Below are 19,365 nucleotides of genomic sequence, written 5' to 3' on the forward strand. Positions count from 1 at the left end.
GTTTTCGGTGACGTTTCGCACACTTCCTGGCTGTCTCTCGGCGTGCACACCTTGCGCCCACCAACAGGCACGTGCGGACGAGCCCGGTCTCCGCCGGGCCTGCAGCTCGGGCCTCTGGTGCTGAAGTGCAGGCGGCCGCCTGGCCGTAGCGACGCAAAGGTCCCCGTGGCGTCTGCGGAGGCCTAGGCATCGACCGGGACGCAACCTGCCCCCCCGGCTCCCGTGGTCACCCCGAAGGTCCTGGTTTGTGTGGGATCCGGGATGAGGTGACTGAACCCCTGAAGTTAAAATCACACGGTGTGAGTGCCGCGTGGCCCAGCGGTCCCCCTTCTGGGGCTTTATCCGCAACACCCAAAACACTAAGTCGAAAGAACATACGCACCCTCTGTTCCTTGCAGCGTTATTTACAGTCGCCCAGGGGTGGAAGCAGCCCAAGTGCCCACCAGGAGATGAGCGGAGAAAACAACTCCGGGACAGCCACACAGTGGGATTCTACCCGGCCGCCAAAACGAAGAAAAGTTTACCCTTCGCAGCTGCGTGGAAGGACCGGAGAACGTCAGGCTAAGTGACCGGCCAGGCAGAGGAGGACAGTCCCCTGCGGTCTCACGCGTAGGCGGGCTCTCGCGAACACGCTGAACTAACAAGCAAATGAGAGTCATACCCAAAAAATGGAGAGCAGGCTGACTACCCTGGTGGTGGAGGGGTTGAGCGAAAAAGAAAAAAAGAAGGGAGGGAGGGAGGGTCCCCCAGACACGGACCACAGAGTGGGGGTGCGCGGGGGAAGGGCGAGCGGGAAGCACAGGGACCAGTCGGCCAGGACTGAGGCCGAGGGAGCGGCCCTCTGGCGGCGCTTTGTGCTCCAGCTGCTCTCGCGAGAAAAACTCTGTGCTTTAAATACTTAATAGAAAGTCGCACCTACGGCCATAGGTGCATTTTTTCCAACTTTTATAAACATGTCTAATGATAGACGTTCGGTCCACAGGTGTTTGAGTCAGTCCGTGCCGTCACGGGCTGTGAGGTGCACGTCGCGTTTTAATCACAAGGGAAATCGCTGGGCCCAGCAGGGCCTCTCGCGCCGCGCGGGGAGCGCGCCGGCCGGAGCCCGCGGGTCGATTTGCTCATCGGGGTCGCTTCACACCGTCGTTCCTTTTCTCCTGGGAAGGGAAGCACGATCAGGATGGGACAGTGGGTTCAGCGTCGCACCAACATGTCCCCGGGGTGCCTGCCCACGTCCTGCGGGCGTCCCGGCTGGGACTGGGGGCCGGTGGCCCTCCCTCCGGGGGGCTGCCCCGGGCAAGCCCGGCCGGGGGCCGCACCCCCCGTTTAATGGCGCGGCCCTTCATACATCTCAGTGGACAGAATCAAAGGCTAATGTGGATTTATTCCAGGCAATTGCTCCCTTTGTTTTTCTTAATTCATGAGCATTAATATTCTTTAATGAGGGATGTTTTATTGTTGTTGGTTTTTTTTTGAAGGAGCTGTGCTTTGCTCCTTTCTGGAGTGTCGAGCATTAACAGGCTCTGAGTCGCGGAATATCCACAAAGCGTGCGCGCAGCTCCCTGTACCGGGAAGAGGCGGGGAAGGCGCGGCCAGGACTCTCCTGTGAGGGCTGTTCCTGTAGTTCTAAGGCTCCGCGAATGTCAGTGCGGTCCCGCGATTACATCGGTGTGAGGCCTGTCTTGCGATCTCTGTCTCTCGACAGGCAGACCTGGTGGGCGCGCGATTCTCAGCCTCCAAAGTCTGAGCCAACGGAGGGAAAGACAAGCAGAGACACCGGCTCTAAGGCCGAGTCGGATGTTGTGAAAATCTCTTCTATTAGGTCTGTGCGAAGTGCTTTGTAGGGTTCTCTGCATTAACTCTCACATAATTCTTTTGGCGCTGATACTATTATCATTCCCATTCCTCAGGGAAGTTGAAAACTTGCCCAAGGTCATAGGTAGGTGACGGAGAGAAGACGTTACAACCCGATGTCCTGGGACAGAGCATCAGACACTGAGCTGCTTCCACTCTTAAAAGTTAACGAAGTTATCACCACAGCTTAACCTACATTGGGCAATAATTTGGCCACACTGTAGGATGGGTGTTAAATTTCTACAGTCAAAAACCTCTGCCAGATATTGGAAGTAGGAAGAGATGTTAATAAAAATATAACGAATGTGTAATCACGATAAGCATCTGTGTCATGCGCTTTTACAAAACGAAGTTGCCCTGATGGAAATGTGGGCGTCGCCAGTGCTTCTTCCCGTGAGGAGGGCCGGAGAGAAAGAAGGACAGGCCTGCAGGGCGTGCTTCCACGCTGGGAACTTTGGACACGCCCTGAGCTCCACGAAGACACGAGCGGCCTGTCGGCTCAGTCTCGCGCAGCCCTCCCTGGTCACGGCGTCCACGGTGCCGGCTGCCGCAGGCCGTGGGGGAGCAAGGCGTGGGCCATGACCGTGACCCCGGGCTGGAGCAAGCGCTGGGCCACAGGACAGCCCGCCTGCCAACGAGGCGCGGCTTTGCTCAGCCCAGGGTCCAGCACTCTGGCCATGTCCCCACGCGCGGCCCGGCCAAAACAGGAGAATTGGCGCACGAACCGACCTGAGGCCATTCAGAGCCATCGACCTAGAGACAGAAGGTGACGCACAGTCACAGTGGAAAGTTAGACTCTAGCCCGTGTTTTCCTTACGTGAGCGTCGTACACGCAGAGAGCATCTGGAACGTTTTCTCGTGAAATACCCGAATGTGACACAGCAGGCCTTTTAGTTCTAAGACATGAAAGCCGGCGAAACATGTCTGCGTCCCGACGTGAGGGTGATGTTCATGTGTCTGTGCGCTCTCGTGCACACTCAATGCGAGCGTTTAACATCTCCCGTAAACTTGCTCCGCGGTGAACAAACAAACCATCAGGGAGATGGCAGCAGATACTCCGCTCGCTGGCGGGCCGCTGGTAAATAATGACATCAAAGGAAACCAGAGCCCCAGATGGCGGGCAGAAGGGAGCCTTCCCCCGTCTCCGCCGAGGTATAGATTACACACGGAAGAACTCGCTCCCTGAAAGTGTACAATTCGGGGGTTTTAACCGAGCCCCAGAGTCAGGCAGCATCGCCACGATCTAGTTTGAGGAGATTTTCTCCCCCCGGCCCAGGAAGCCTGGCCCACCAGCGCCCCCACCGCAGCCCAGGGCCACCGCCTTGTGCCGCCCGGGGATTTGCTAGCGCCGGACGTTCCACATAAATGGAAGCAGACGTGTGGTCTAGGAAAGATTCTTTTTCACTGTAATGTTAATTGCTGCAGACCCATCTTAGGAACTGTTACACATCGCAACTTAAGTTGCTGCTCCCAGTGAGGAGCCGGAACGCAGCCCTGGTGGAAGGGTCGCGCTGCCCGAACAAGGCCCTGGCAGGAGCTCCTGTGGCTGTTGCAGCGAGAACGTCCATGTCCCAAGGCAGGACGCTCACAGGCCACCTCCCCGGCGCCCACGGCGGGGACAGGGGGACGCCATCCGGCTCCTCAGAGAGTGATTCACGCCTCGGTCAGCGGCCGCAGGTTCCCACAGTCCCGCGTCGCTCGGCACACCCTGAGCGCGTTTTCTAGGTGAAGGCTGGCGCTTTCCATTTTGTGTGTGTGGCATGCTCACACTCGCTCTCTCTCTCACACACACACACACACACACACACACACATCCCTTCAGTGCCTTGGTTCCCGCCGCACCCGTGTCTGTGATAGGGTGTCCTCCACGGAGCCTGCTGCATCGGCCTCGTCTCAAAGATGTTCTGCGTCTTTTATGACATGAAACTTGAGCTCCAGAATTAACCGAGCTAATAAAGTTACCACGGGCGCCTCCTGCTGCTCCGCTCCTGCTCGCGCCACGAGCTCGGGTGGGAGGCCAGGCCGTCGGGAACAGGCGGCGCCCGCGGGTTCTGAGTCAGGGGACAGCGGAGGCAGCGCCGCCCGTCTCCATGGAGGTCGGCGGCGGCTTCCAAAGAGCAGTGGCATCGGTTATGAGACCGCACGCACTGCTGACTCCGAGATCGGGCGGGACGGGCCAGACGCGCAGCCTTCAGTGCGTTGCAAGGTCTCCGAGGGCCCGCCGCTCGCAGCCCAGGCCGCGGGAGGGACTGGGACGGGCGCTGGCACGGGCTGGAGGCGGGAACGCGGCGCCTTCGGGTGCGAAGGGGGAGGCCGGCCGTCTACAGTGGGGGGGGGGGGAGCCGTGCCTCAGGGTGACCTGGAGGGCCGCTCGTTCCAGCAGCATTTGCTGAGAGCCTGGTCCGTGTCCACACCGCTGAGACTCCGGCCGCTCATCCCCAGTAACCAGGGCCGGACGGGAAGGCGGCCGTGGCAGAGGGAGGAGAGGCCCGGCCGCGGGTCCGGGGCGCGGCCAGGAGGGGAGCCTTGTTCGGGGACAGGGTGCCGGGTGCCGCGTTGACGCCGGCGGCGGAGGCCCAGCGGAGAGTGGCCCCGAGCGCAGGGACGAGGGGTGGTCAGAGGCGGCTCCAGCTCCCGAGGGCTCGTGTCCTGTGGACGGGGCCCCTCAATGCGGGGCCTTGGCACGGAGCAGGGAGACAGGCCCGCCGGGGACCAGAGGGGCTCCAGGAGGTGTCCCAGAAGCTGGCCGTGGACACAGGCGGCAGCCCGGGGCAGGGCTGCGGGACCGAGGGCAGCAGGCCAGGACCGGCCAAGGGGCAGGGCCGTGGAAGGGCGGGCACAGCCACGGCGCGAGGAGCAGAGGGGGCCTGGCCCCGCCGTGGGGCCTGCAGGTCCGCAGCAGGGCTGGTGTGCACCCTCGCGCCCGCGTGCAGGCTCGGTCTGGGGGCCTCCACGGGGATCAGTCTCCCCCTTTTTTCTGTGCAGTCGCCGTGTCACAGGCAGGGCCCCTGCAACGCGGGAGCGTGACGGCCCAGCGAGCTGGGCGCCAGGCCCCAGGAGGACTCAGCCAGGCCTTGAAAGGAGTCGCGCCTCAGAAGGGGAAGGGGCTGCCGCGTGCATCTCTGTCGGACGCGGGACGAGGCGGGGGAAGGGTCCCCTTTCTCAGGGTGCGCGAGAGCCGGAGGCTGAGACTCAGCAGTGCGCACGCGTGGCGACCGTCAGGCTCGCAGCAGGGACGCCGCGGGACTCCCGCCGGCGGGGTCTCTCCGGGTCCCGGAGTGCAAACGGCTCCCCCGAGGTTAAACGCCCCAGGGCCCAGGGAGAGAGGCCCCTCTCCCCCTTTCACGGGGACAGGCACAACTTCCCTTCCCCCAACCTCTCCTGAAGGGAGGACGGGCGGGGCACCTCCCCGGCACCTGCCCCGGGAAAGCCTTCGGTCTGCGAGGCCGGCCTGCAGCCCCCCTCCGCGGACACGGCCGTGTGCCCGGAACAGCTTCCGACGCCTTGTTTCCCGTGCTTTTCTTAATGCAAGTGCTAGTTTTACAAAAGGAGCTATTTGCCTTGTTCCAAAATAGTTTATACACTGTATATATGTCTTTATGGAGTATGTAAAATATTTTAGATACAGAAATTTCTGTGCAGAATTTTCTGAGGATAAAGTTATACGTGGTGGTACTTGGTATTATACTGTCTCAGGAATTTTCAAAGTTTTTTTTTTTTTTACATCATTATAGAAAATATCCCACATTATAACTTGTGGACTTCGACAGTTTGCGATAAATATAGTGAGCACAAACAATTTTATTTCAAGAAGTTTGAAGGATTTTGAAGCGATCCGCCGCACCTGCCCAAAGTGGTCGACACACAAGCGAGACGTCGGCAGAAGATCGCAGGGCCTCCGAAGCTGCGTCGGGGGCCTTGCCCTCGGCCGCCGCCGGGACGACGGCCCCGAGCCCGGAGGCCGTGCTCCGGTGTTGGAATGGCAGCTGGAGGACTTCCGGCCGCACGGCTGTCGCCAGAACAGCCTTCGGGACTCCACACCCCATCCAGCCATCACGAGGCCCCAGTGGGTGCAGTCGGATTCCAGTTTGGTGGGTCATTAGGCGACGCTCCGCGACTCTCCGTGAGAAGCTGTTAATGACACGTTTCCACTTCGAGAGAAGAGTCGCGACAGCCGTGCTTCCTTACAAAGCAGTAACTGAACGAATGGTTTAAAGAAAACTTTGACTCCTCCAAAGACATTGCTCTTAATGCACCGCAGCCCGATCCTAAGCAACAGAAAACTCTTCCTCAACTTCTGGGGCTTTCTAGGGGTCTGACTTAGGTTGCACGTGTCACGTAGATTCCATGTGTCCAATGCACCCACTCACAACATGCACGCACACATGCTCACATGCACGCGAAATTTTGTATTTGGCTTAAATTTATAAAATGAGAACTCAGAATAAATTACTGCAGAAGTATAATTTGTTTGTAAATGATGAACTTGCTCTAATGAACGTGGGAATATTGTGTCACCAATTGACTAAAAACCTCATTCTATTGCAGTTACATTTTTCTCCTTTATAAACAATTCAGGCATCATAAACCTGGAAGGTACTTCATCTTTCCCTTTTCATTATTCTTTCTTAAAATCCTCACCACAAAGTATGCTAATTGATTTTTAGAGAGAGGAGGGGAGAGACAGAGAGAAAGTGATGTGAGGGATAAACATTGACCGGCTGCTTCTCGTATGAGCCCTGACTAGGGATCAAACCCACAACCTAGGCATGTGCCCCGACTGGAAAGCCAACCCCACACCCTTTGGCGTACCAGATGATGCTCCAACCGACCGAGCGACCCAGCCCGGGCAATCTCTCCCCTTTTGAATATGCTGCTATTCAAGGAGTAAAATATGATGTTGGGCATCTTGTATTTGTGTCCATGCTATGATGTTTTTGAGTTCAGATATATGGAAGACAGCAGTAGGGATAAAGATAATTTCTAGTTAACAACATACAACAAAGACATAGCATCTGCCCCATGGGAGATTTTACCAGCAGAGACAGACACATTTGCAAACTGCGATGTCTTTGTCATATTCCTATCCCCACAACACCTGTGCCTCACCTGGGCACAAAATCGGAAGGAAGACTCTTTGCTACACTAAATTAGCAACGCAGAGAATAAGAGGTCCGAGTGTGGAAAAGACGTGAGGTTTTTTGTTTTTTGTTTTTAGTGGACAGACTGTGAAAGAGAATTGTCCGAGGGAGAGGGCGTTCACAAAGGAGGAGAGGGGATGACTAGTCTCCAGCTTGGCACCCAGGGGAAGATGACAAGCCCCTGATGTTACAGTGTCAGCTGTCGAGTGAGGTGAGGAGCTCGGTGACAACGTCAGCGTTGAATGACTTTAAGTTGCTACAGCGTCTGCTGCTGAGCCGGGTGAGGAGCTGGGTCACAAGGTCAGCTGCCACCAGGGGTATGAGAGAGGGAAAGGATGGGCAAAGCTCCTTTCGCGATTCGGTCCCTGTGTCCTTTGAGACCAGTGTCCATGGAGTGGCCTCTGTTCAAGCCACATAAACAGCATCTCAGTAGCCAACTGACAACCCGAATGTGGAAGCAACCACCTAAGAATATTATTTCAATGAGTAAGTTTTTAAGTGAAAAGAAAGTACTCTATGAAGATATTTAGATGTTTAGACTCCACAAATTTAGGCAGAACACGTTGTTCAAGCACAGCGATCATGGATATATACATTATACAAACATAAAATAAAAAAGACAGAGCGGGGCTTAAAAACAACGAAGTTACTGGACTAGAAACAGGGGCCAGTGACTGCAGTCCACAGGCTCCCCACCTGGGAGTCAGCAGCCGCCGCGCCCACCAACCACCAGCCGCGCCGCTGCTGCCAGCTGCCCGCGCAGTCTGGGGACCTTCCCCACGACCTGTGAGGGGCGCCAGCCCATTTGGCCAGCTGCTTCCTAGAGCAAGTGGGGTGACTGGGGCGCCTAGAGGACGCGCCCTCAGGAGACGCGGCTGCATCCCGCGCGGTGTCTCACCACAGACCGCACGCACGTCTTTCCGAGTCCCCGTGGAACATCTGGAAAAGGACCGGCCGCTGGGGTGGGCGGAGGGAAAACTCATGAACACCCCTGAACCTTTAGCATTTTAGATCTTGGCATAGAAGCCTATTCACTGAATATGTAGTTTGGAAATCTGACCACGTATTTGGCCAGGAAGAAAGCCCCCAATGGGGAAAAAAAAAAGTTATCCATTCGGACCAAATTCCTGAGCTATAAATCAGTAATTCTTACATTACTATCGTGATAGCAGAGTTCAGAACTCGGAAGCCTAGACCACTCATTGAAGGCAACTTAGATGGAAATAATGAAATCTTAATAAATAATGCAATGTAGGGAAAACTTTTTACGTATAGGAGAAACCTAAACGTATTTGCATACAGAAGACTGAGTGAGGAAGTAGGAATTAACTCTACCAGACGTTTGAAGAATGGTGGAGCAAGGACTCTGTAGAAATGAGCCCCGGGGATCGATTGCTTCACTCCCCCGGGAGGAGGGAAGAGGACCCCGGAGCAGGGGAGGGAGGACTCCGTCCCGGGAGGAAAGTGGGAGCCAGCCGATACAATTGTAAAAAGTGAAATGAACGCATGTGTGCAGAAGCTTTGCAGGACCGCACGGATCACGGCGCACTCAGGGCGAAGCCGAGGCTTTCCTTCCAGGGCAGCTGCTCAGGCCGGAACAGCTGAGGACGCCGAACGGAGGCGGCCTTCGCCGAGCGAGGGGGCGGGGCCCCGCCCCGGAGGGATGCAGGTCGCCGCCGGCTTCCCTAACCTCGGCTTTCTCACCTGCGCGCACTCTGACCGCGCAGCCTCGCACGGGCGCGGGCGCGGAGCCGCGTCTGCGGGCTCCCTGCGGCGCAAAACCGCCCAGCCCGGAGCCACGTGCGGCCGCCCGCCGCTTGGCCTCCACCTCCTGAAAGCTGGGCGGACGTGCGGAGCGCGCGTCGCGCGGGGACCCCAGGCGCCCGGGCACGACGCTGGGACCCAGGGGAACGGGGCCCCCATGACACGCCCCCACCAGCTTTAGAGAGGCTTCGGGGCGGGCGCGCAGGCCCTTCCGCACCGGACCCGCTACCAGCACGCGCTCCATGGAGGCCTGCGCGCGGCGCGTGCGCATCCCGCCCACACCGCCTCCGCCGGCACCCTTGCCACGCGGTGACGTCACCAGCCCCGCGGAGCGGGGGCGGAGCCTCGGGACCTCCCCCTTCCGCCCTCGCGCGCTGTCGTCATCGGTCCCGGACGCGCGGTGACGCCATCTGGCGCCGACTCGCGGAGGGCCGGGAAGAACCCGCGGGCGGAGCCTCAGCCGGGTGGCAGCTGAGCGGCGAGGGCGGGGAAAGGCGGCTAGTGGAGGGGGGCGAGGAGGGACGGGGAGGCGGCGGCCCGGACATGGCGGACCAGATCCCTCTGCACCCGGTGCGCAGCGCGGCCGCGGCAGCCGTGGCCAGTCGCAAACGCGCGGCCTACTACAGTGCGGCTGGGTCCGGGCCGGGCGCCGAGCGGCCCAGCAGGTAACGACGGCCCGCCCCTCCTCCCGCCCTGCCCAGCGGGGGCCCTACCCAGGTGGGTGCGGTACGCCTGCCTGGGAGGGCACCGCCCTCCTGGAGCGGCCCGGGGCAGTGTCCGGGCTAGGCGGGGCCGCCCCAGTCCTGAACCCGCGCCCCGGGCTGCCCTGGACGCCCGGTCCATCCGGAGAGGTGGCTGCGTCCGATCGGGGAGCTGCTTTCCGAGGCGACGCGCGCGAGAAGCCCCGCGCCCTGGCCACAGGGACTGCCAGTGTCCGAGACTTAGCCGGGGTGCGGGCCGGGAGCGCTCGCTTGCCGACGGGGAGAGCACGTGCGGGCGCGTCCTCAGCCTCCGAAGCGCGCCTGCCGGCTCTGTCCTGTCGCCGACAGCGCCTGCCGCTGGGAACGAGGAGCCGAGACTTGGGTGGACTGGCTCGGCGGGCCAGCGTTGGATTAGAGTTCAAACGTGCGGCCCGTTGACTGCACATGAAAGGCTCACCCCCTGCCTGGTCTTACTTAGCTCTTTTATTTCTCACCACAAGAGAAGAACCCTGCAGTCCTTAAATGAGACAATAACTTGAAACAGAAACTTAGAAGAAGGGAAAATACCGCCTTTTGGACAGTAGTGACCGAGGTTTTATTCCCGAGTCTCCGTAGAAGCAGCTCACACACAGGGAGGAGCCGCAGCTTTCGGGTCCACTCCCGAGGCGAGTGGTGGCCTCGCTGCCGCTCCGGCACAGGGGATCCCAGGCCACCCACTCACGCCGTCCTATCTCAGACCTTGTTTGGCAGGGACACTGGCTTCCTCAGCGGTGTATGTGTGGGGGGAGGGGGTAGTAATTTTCCTCGTGAGGTTGCCGGGGGTCAGGGGACAACCTAGGAAGCTGCCCGGGGCCCGCGCTGGGCCACTCGTGCCACTTCTGCCGGCCTCCCTCTATCCCCGACCTGAGCACGGCGTCCGTCGTGGAGGGGCCGCCTTTGCGAGGCTGTCGTCTGGAAAGACGCCGCCTGGTTGGCCTTGCGTTTCCGGAACAGGAACAGTTTGGGTCTGTCGGTCTTTGCCTCCCATTTCCGAGCTGTGTCGTGTGGTGGATACACGTTTAGGGCCCTTATGTCCTCCAGGTGGGTGTCTTTTGTTGTGCAAGTCCCTCGTCTCTGTAGTTTTCTTCGCTCCGGAGCCCACTGAAGGCTGCTGTCAGAGCAGTGGAGCCACCCCCGCTTTTGGGGGGTCACGGTGGCGCGGTGTTGGACTGGAAGCGAAATTGTTGTGGTATCGTGTTCTTCCAGCGCGCATTCCGTCGGTCCCTGTCTTTCGATTGGTGTATTTAAACCATTTACATTTAAGGTAATTACGAGGGGGGACGCCAAAAAACCAGAATTGATTTATAAAAATTGTGTATTTACTCTTACACGTTTAAACTTCAGTCCCCTGCGAAGCGCGCTCCCTTATGCAGTGCAGCTGTCGAGACGTTTTTCCCACTGCTCAGTGTTTGGACACGTCGATTTTGATGCTTTTTAGTGCTTCTGCCTTTTTTTTTGTTTTACTTCTTCCACATCAGCAAAACGCCTCCCTTTGAGGACTTTTTTCCGTCTGAGGAAACACACAAAAAATAAAGTATATCTGGGCAAGATCGAGTGACTAGGGAGGGTGGCGTCCGGGGCTCACGCCTTTTTAGTCAAAAACTGCTGAACACGCAGCGCGGTGTGGACAGGTGCGCTGGTAAGTCACCTGTCATGAAATGGGCACACGTCTCTAAAAAAATTCACTGAAGCCGAACGCAGCCCCTCACAACGACGCCCGCTGGTCACTGATGCAGGTGGGTTCCCAGAGCACCCCCGTAGCGGGGGAAGCCTGGACTACAAGGGGCCCGCCCTCAGGAGGTAATTCTGGTTTTGGGGGGGGTTCCCCCTCGTATAGATAAGTTAGAGCGTAAGTGGTGTGCCGTTTTCTTGTGTTCTGTTATTTATTCTTTTCCGGTTCTGTTTTTATGCCGCCCCTTTGGATTGCTCGAGCTTATTTTGTTGCCTCTGCAGTGTTTCTGAGTGTAGGTCTTTGTGTGGCTTTTGTGGCGTTTGCTCTGGGCGCACGTGTGAGCTCCTGGCGTGGAGGCTGGTGTCAGCGTTTTCGGTGTGGGGCCGAGCGTGGAACCCTGACTTCCATTCCGGTCCCTTTGCCCACCTTTTGCCTCCACACCTTAAAATTACGCTGGGGATCAGATGGTGTCACTACTTCTTGTTGAAACCAGCAAATGTGACATGGAACTCTCACTGGTGAGCCGATGCGCGCGCCCCTGCTTAGCTCTTCCTGTCCTGCCCTTCCTTCCCGACGCTCCAGGGCGCGCGCTCAGGTTTCCTTTCCATCGGAAGACCTTCCTGGAGCCAGTCCTGAAATCTCTCTTAGAGTGTCTTCATTCCATTCCGGGGTGGGGGGGGGTGGCGGAAGTAGGCTTCCTGGCTGCCGAGGCGCGGCTGCTGCGGGCTTGTCTCACGTCTCCCCTCCTCCGCGGCTCCAGCCAGGAGTCGGCTGTCACTCTCCCCCAGCTGCCGCCTCCGCGCGCTTCAGGCAGCTTTCAGGTGTTGTCTGTGTCATCAGTTGTCAAAAGTTTGAGTGTGGCTTTCTTTAGGCTGGTCGTGTTTGGCGTTCATTAAGCTTCCTGAATCTGTCGGTTTTTGTTTCCCCGCATTGAGGTAGTTTTTAGCCATTATTTGACCCACTGCTCCTTCATTTATTCCCACCTCCGAGCTCCGGCGCCGCAAAGCGGGGTCTGCATCTCCGCTGCTCGGTCGCCGGCCTCCCTCCTCTCCGTCTCTTTCCACCCGCCCTTGAGGGTGTGCAGGTTCTGCCTGCTTGTTCTCAAGCGCCCGAATTCCGTCTGCTGGCACCTCCACTCTGCTGTGGATTCCACCCCGCAATGTTTGATTTTTACTATTTTATTTTTCAGTTTTATAATCCCGGCTTGTTTCAAGAGAATGTGTAACTGATCGTTAAAGCGTTTCTGTGTTTTCTGCGCAACATGCTGCAGCGCCGCCTCGGTGTCTGAGTGAACCTTCGCTCTGGCGCCAGGGATGGCCTTTCCCGATTCACGCTGTCGGGGTCCTGGTTCTTGGTGTGACGGATGCTTTTTGCTTGAATCCTGGACCCTTTCTCTATACTGTTAGGAGAACGTGGGTCTTATTTGTATCTTTTCTAGTGGGATTCTGCTGTGGTTGATGAACCTACTTCATATGATTATATTTAAATTTGGTGCAGTTTGTTTTGTGATTGAAAATACAGTCTATACTGGGGAGGATTCAAAGGCCCCCGAAAAGAAAGCGTGCCACGTTGGTGCTGGGGGAAACGCCCTGACGCGCGGGCTCGATCCTGTCGGTTAACGGTGTCGAGCCGCCTCCGTTTGGCTGGTTTCCTGTCCGGTTGTTCCTGTCCGGTGGTTCTCCCGGCTGTTTGGAGTACGGTGGTGAGGACTCTGTAATCGACTGTAACCGTGCATTTGCCTGTTTCTCCTTTTAGTTTATTAGTCTGTGCTTTGCTGGTTTTGCAGGTCTGCCATTTGGTGCGTACACATTTGGGATGGCTTTGCGTTCTTGATGGGCTGACACTGGTGTCATTACGTAATTTCCCTGTTTCTAGTAATTTTTTTGCTCTAAAGTTTACTTTTTCTGACATTATTATAACCACTCCAGCTCTCTTTTGATTAATGTTTGCCTAGCATATAATTTTCGATCCTTTTACTTGTAACCTATTTATCTTAGAAGTGAACTTCTCGCAGTCGATGTATGGTTGATTTATATTTTTTCCCACTCTGCCAATGTTGGTCTCAGGATTGACATATTTCGAACGTTTACATTTGGTGTATGATTGGTGAATTGGGGTTTATTCAGCCCTTTTACTTTTTTTGTCGTCTGTGTGTTTTGTTTCTCTTTTCTCCACCTTCTTACGGGTTACGGGAACTTTTTGGGGGGAGTTCCATTTTGATTGCTGTGTGGTGTTTTCAGTGTGTCTCTGTGTAGATAGTTAGCGGCGTGTCTGGGTATCCTTCATACATGAGTTGTCACAGCACAGTGGCCTCGATATTTTATCAGTTTGAGTGAAGGGCAGAATCCTTACCTTTTTATGTCCTCCAGGGCTCCCTGTTGGTGATGTGACTGTCATGTAAAAGTATACGTAGACCCGGCCGAGTGGCTCCATTCGCTGGACCATTGTCTTGTAAGCAAAAGGTTTTGGGTTCTGCCCCCGGGCAGGACACGTCCCTAGGCTGCGGCTGTGGCCCCCAGATCGGGCCCCGGAACGGCAGCCGATCGTGTCTGTCTCACATCAGTGCTTCTGTCTCCCTCCCCTTCCTCTCTCTACATCAGTGGGCGTCTCAACGGCGAGGATCTGAGTATACGTAAATTTTACATACATAAAAGTGCATGAATGTTTCTCTTACATACAATTAGAACCAAAGAACAATGTTATAATTTTTGTTTCATCTTTCAAACATAACTTATAAAATTCAAGAGGAGAAGGAAAGTCTATTGTATTGACCCATATTTTTTGCTCTTTCTGTTCTCTTATTTCCTGATTTCCCACAATTCTTTATTTTATCATTTGTGTTCTGTTTTAACAATTTCTTAGCTATTCTTTTAAGGTAGGTCTGCTAGAAACAAATTCTCTTTATTTTTCTTCATCTGAAAACATCTCATTTCCCCTCTATTCCTGAAGGATAATTTCAGCAGACATTTGGGGGTTGATGGCGCTTCTTTCAGCCCTTGAAAAACGCTGTGTCCCCTTCCGCAGCTACCCCCGCCTTCTAACCCTGAGGCCCTGAGGCCGGGGCCTGGGGAGCATGCGGTTTGGCTGGGACGGGCAGGTGCCGTCTAAAGGTGCCCTTCCTGCCGGCTGCTCCCCCCACCTCCCACCCCTGCCCTTGGCTGGAGGGACTGGCTGTTCGCGGGCAGTGCCCCTGGTTTTCCCTGGCTGCTGCCTCTGGCACATGTGGTGGCAGTGGCTCCGAGGCCGCAACAGAACCTGACCCTGGGAGCTCCTGAGGGCTGGCTCCTGGGCACTGCTGCCCTACCGGCCGGCCGGCTTCCCTCTCTGCCCTGTGTGGCCCGCCGCAGGGGGCGGTGCTGAGTGGGGGGTGGGGAGGCACCTGCTCAGCCTGGTCTGCAGCTGACTGACCCTTGTTCGTTCTTCCTCTCCTCTCTCTATTCTGAAGTCTTGTTCGCTCACTCGCTCACAGTTCTGACACAGTTCACATAGCACACAAGCCTTTCAGTGAAAGCAAAAGAGGCAGCGTCTTCGTGCCGCTCTCACGGGCAAGTGTGGCCGTGACCTGTGACCTGTCCGCGGTGGCAACACTTCTGTCTTCGCCAGGAGCCACCTGCCCCTTGTAGCTGCCTCAGAGATTTCCTTTACTGTGGTAAAATGTACATAACAAGACTAGCCAGTTTAAAGTGCACTTTTGACTCGTTTCAAACTTCACAGCTGCAAAGTGAATAAACTTTTATATAAAAAGTACGACTGTTAAAATATTTATATTTTGAGAAATGTGTGCTGTATATTAGAATACAACTAAAAATGCAAAGTAGAAGGTAGAGTAGTTTTTGTTTTTTATTAAATTTATTGGGGGTGGCATTGGTTAATAATACACAGTGCAGTCTTATGTGTCCAAAAACAAAAGTGTGCCTCCTGAGGCCTCTCCCCTCGCTGGCGGAGGAGAGCGGACGCGCGGTCAGGAGGCCGGCTCTGCCCCGCGCGCCCACAGCCTCTCCGCGGCGGCAGGAGCTGGCGTGCCGTGCTCGCTGCACGCGGGAGCCGTGGCCGTGTGTCGCAAAGGTTCTCGGGTTTCCCTCGAAGTGAAATTATTTTTGTTCCATTGTTATCATGCCAGGTTAGGGCACCGTATGTTGAGAATGTAACGTCGGTGAACGGTGAATGGTTACGGTCTGTGAAAGTTTTCAGCCCTGGGTTTGTAGGTTAGGAAGATACCCGGCCGAGGATTCGATGTGATTCGAGAACAGTTCGATAGGTGTCAGAAGCTCAGTGTCACGGTGTCCCTCTCTCGCGGGGGCGGGGGGGTCCTGGGCACGCGCGCGCGTGCGCCCTCGGGGCAGTGAGGTGCCGCGTGCCCCACGCAGCCTCTCCAAGCCCCCGGGGGTGCCGTCGCTCATGGGGGTCGCCTTCTGCAGGGCTCTGACGCGGCGCCAGCCTCCCGCCTGCCCCGGCGGCCCGCGGAGGGGTAGGGCGCCCGGGCGCCTGGCGGTGCTGGTTCTGTCCTTCCGTCGGTACCGGTGTCGCCCGCACGTCTTCCCCGTGGCGGGGGAGGGGGGCTGCACGGGCTCTCCTGCCTCTCCCCTCCTCTCGTCGCCCGCCCGCCCGCCCGCCCGCCCGGGTGTGGGCAGTGGCACCGAGTGTGCTCTTCGTGCTGCGGGCGGGTGGCTCGTGTCTGGTTATCTCTCAGAGGTTTCTTGGTCGAGGCAACACAGGCTGTTGGATGCTAGTTTTCTCATTCTGAGTGTCTAGGTACAGTTCTCTTTGAATCTTAAAGATTTTGTAACTGTGGTGAGGACCTGGAAGCACGTTTCCAGCTGTGGCGACGGGGCTCGCTCTGCTGGGATGGCCTGCTGGCGGCAGGAGGGTCCCGGAGGCCGCAGCCACTGGAGCGCCCGGCCCGGGTTCCTGGGCGCCGGGACGCGCTCCTGAGCGCGCTCCCTTGGCGTGGCCTGCAGGTCGCCCAGGCCTGCTGCGTGGAGACGTTTCACCCAATTTTCTGCGGCTGACGGTGGGTCCACATGGACTGGTCGTGGGCCGCTGTCCTGGGGTTTCTGGACTGGCACTGACACCACACTGGGTTCTGTGCCATTAACTCCAGGTTAGAGGTTTGTCTCAACTTACATGGAGCGTGGGTGTTCCGTCCTGGGTCCAGAAGTGGGTGCTGAAGTTTCTTACAGAGTGTGCACACAGGCCCCTCGAGGCTGGAGGCACCGCTGGGCCCCCGTCCCCTGCGTGGCGTGCCTGCCGAGGGCCGGGGTGCATGCCCGCCTGCCTGGCCCTCAGCCGCCACCGCGGGACGGGAAGCCTGGTCCCTGCGGCCGGAGTGGCCTCGCTGCTTCCTGAGGGCGCCTCGCGCCCGGCTGCACTTGGAGGCTGCGTTTGATGAAGGAGATGCTCGTTTCTCCACCGGACGGTGTTTCCTCTTCACTAACACGCAGGCAGAGGGGAAGATGTTTACTTTTCTTCAAGAAGGCTTAAGCATTGGCATATTTTAAATGTATTCTTCCCTTAAATATCAGTTGATTTCTCAGAAATGTTTCTCATCAAAATGGAAACAATAAAGCTGTTACACTTAAGATAAAAATGGGAGTTTAACCTAGTTCTTGTATTGACCTATTTTTACCTAGATACATGGGAATAATGCATCTCCCGGTACTTGAGTGTTTTGTTCACACTTCCTAATTTTTTTAAACCTTTTTAGGCGGCAGTTAAGACAGCTGTCTTTTCTTATACAGCAGGACCCTTGGGTTTGGTATCATCCATTTTGTCGTCTTTGTTCACATTGTTTTTACTCGTTTTAAAAATATGATTCCAGAATTATACTTAATTGCTGGAACGCTGGTTTTTCTTGAGTGACAAACCAGTCAAGTTTGTATGACACCGGGCAACAAAGACACTTAATATTCTCTGCTTAGCCCGTCTCTGGAAAAATCCATTATTCATCGTCGCATTGTTTTCAGATGCCGAGGTGAGATCTTCGGCACAATAGGAAAGCCGCTGCGGGAGCAGGAAGGTGCTCTCCAGGCGGAGGCCCCCCCGCCCCCCGCACCCCCGCGCTGAGGCCCGCGCCTTGCAGTCTCACTGCGCCGGACACACTGTTCCCAGCCGGCCCCTGCCCCGCTGTCCCGGTGACAGCGGGAGGGATGTCCACTTCGGCATCCAGCCACGCCTGACCGCCGGCAGGCTTCCCGCGCCTGTCGGGCGCGCGCTCACGCGGCGCGGCGGCGGTCGTCTCTGTAGATGAGCCTTGCATGTATTTTTAATGTTTGTGGGACCGTCGGACCCTGTGGTCAGAGTTTAAAAGGAAAAAAGGCATCTGCTGTGTCCTCACACGCTCTCCTCTGGTCTCTTCTCGCCTGTAACCAGGTTCCAGCTGGAAGACGAGCCTGCCCACCTGGACGAGGTGCCGCTCATGATGTCTGAGGACGGCGGCGAGAACGACGAGAGCGACTACCACACGCTGCCCCGCGCCAGGGCCACGCGGCGGCGGCGGCGCGGGCTGCGGGCGCTGCCGGGGCTCCTCTGCGGGGGCTGCGCGGCCCTGTGCTCCAGGTGCGTGGCCCGTGGCGCCGGCCCTCCTGGCGCGCGGGGCAGGCGCCGGCCGCAGCGCGCTCGCTTCCGGGCAGGCTGCCGGGGCGGCCGCCGGCCGGTGTCCCGGAGGTCCCGGGAGGCTCGGGGAGCCAAAGCCGCCTGTTCACGTTCCTCCTCATTCTGTGTGAGTGTCAGGCGCACGGCCTGGTGGGCAGAAAATCACGCACTGTACAGACGCGTTAATGTTGGAAAACGGAGACGACCTGTGGTTTTGTCATTCGCGCGTGGTGAAATGAGCTCCGTTCCCGAGTCGGCATTTACGAACTGTCTTCTCTTCCGAAGCACAGGCAGGGGCCTGTGGGGTGCCGCGGGTTGCGCGTGGCTGTGCGCTTGTCTGGCTCTGTGCTTCGCCAGGAGGAGCGTCCTCTGTTGATTTAACCGCAAAGAAATGAAGAGAAGAACTTCTCATGTTCTAGACAAGGTCACGGGTGGTTGGGATGAACTGACCTTGTATGTGGCACGTGTGAAGCCGGCTCGCCTTTGGCCGTCGCGTTTGGTGCGTGGGCGCAGGCCGTCCGTCCATCCGTCAGGGACGCGGGGCGGGCAGGCTCGGCTGACCGGGCCGTGACGACGTCGGCGGGGGCGTCGCAGGAGGCCCTGTGTTCGCCGTCTCCCCGCTGCTCCAGCCGTGTGGTCAGTGCCTTTACTACCCGGGTGAACCTACATCCCTCCGCTCAGAAAAGGAGTGGAAATAACTGTAGAAAAATACCCTGTTCCTTGTCCTTTGCACGGACGTTTCCACGCCGGTCCCGATTTCCGGGCCGGCCCTTGGAGCGCTGCGAGCGCCGTGTTCGGCGGCCTGCCGGGACCGAGGCCCTCGGGGTCAGCGGAGGAAGGGGAGCCGGGGTTGAGGCCGCGTGAGCTGTGGGCTCGTCGCCCCGTCCGCGGCCAGCGCAGCGGCCCCAACCCAGGTCTTTATCTGTGTGTGAGCTGCTCAGACGAAGGAGTTTCATGGCTAAATAGCATTTTAGAAGTTGCTGGCCTGTGATGCTAACCTAAAACTTCCTTTGTCTTTTAGAAAACGATTTTGTAGGTTAGACAGCCAATATTCCGGGAGTGCTCTCCGTGGGTGCAGGTTCAAGCCCGGGGTCACCTCTCTTCGGTCCTGGCGGGCCCGCGCGGAGAGGGCCCAGCAGTTCCCTGTGGGCGGCACGGGCTCCGAAAGGGCAGAGCGGGGCCTGCCCGCACGGCCGGAGGGTGGCCAGGAGCTGTGGGCTTGGGGTGTCTCCTGCCTCTTCACCGTGCTGAGCACGTTGTTAGGTGGCTGCTTTGGGTCTTTTTCAGGGTTCTGTTTGCACCAAATGGAACATAACCAAATTCTGGTTTTCACTTACAATATATTTCTTTTCTTATGGAGAATATTAAGAACATTTGACAATGTAGATGTTCGCAGAAACACCCATGTTTGGGGGATGTTAAAATAGCGCAATAAAATACACAAGGCACATATAAAGACTTAAGAAGTTGTGATTGTGCGGAAAAGCTAACTGCACCCCCGCGCAGGTGCTAGTCAGTCCACCTGGCCCTGGTGACCCAGACGAGGCCACAGCCTTGCTCGGCAGTGTCTGCGGCACCGAGAAAGTGCCACGCAGTGAACGCCGCG

General features: G+C 57.2%; 1 protein-coding gene across 1 annotated transcript in view; it reads left to right on the forward strand.

The window, feature by feature from the left end:
- The first annotated feature begins 9,285 nt into the window (after window positions 1–9,285).
- ATP9B (ATPase phospholipid transporting 9B (putative)) overlaps window positions 9,286–19,365 on the forward strand; it is a 114,353-nt gene continuing 104,273 nt past the window's right edge. Inside the window, exons 1-2 of the mRNA XM_054583795.1 lie at window positions 9,286–9,421; window positions 17,538–17,723. Of these exons, the coding sequence (XP_054439770.1) occupies window positions 9,300–9,421; window positions 17,538–17,723 (308 nt within the window). The 5' untranslated portion in view covers window positions 9,286–9,299. The remainder of the gene's footprint in view (window positions 9,422–17,537; window positions 17,724–19,365) is intronic.

Source organism: Pteronotus mesoamericanus, unplaced genomic scaffold (assembly GCF_021234165.1).
Source record: "Pteronotus mesoamericanus isolate MK-2021 breed Mesoamerican mustached bat unplaced genomic scaffold, CSHL_Meso_final contig_74, whole genome shotgun sequence".
Taxonomy (NCBI): Eukaryota; Metazoa; Chordata; class Mammalia; order Chiroptera; family Mormoopidae; genus Pteronotus; species Pteronotus mesoamericanus.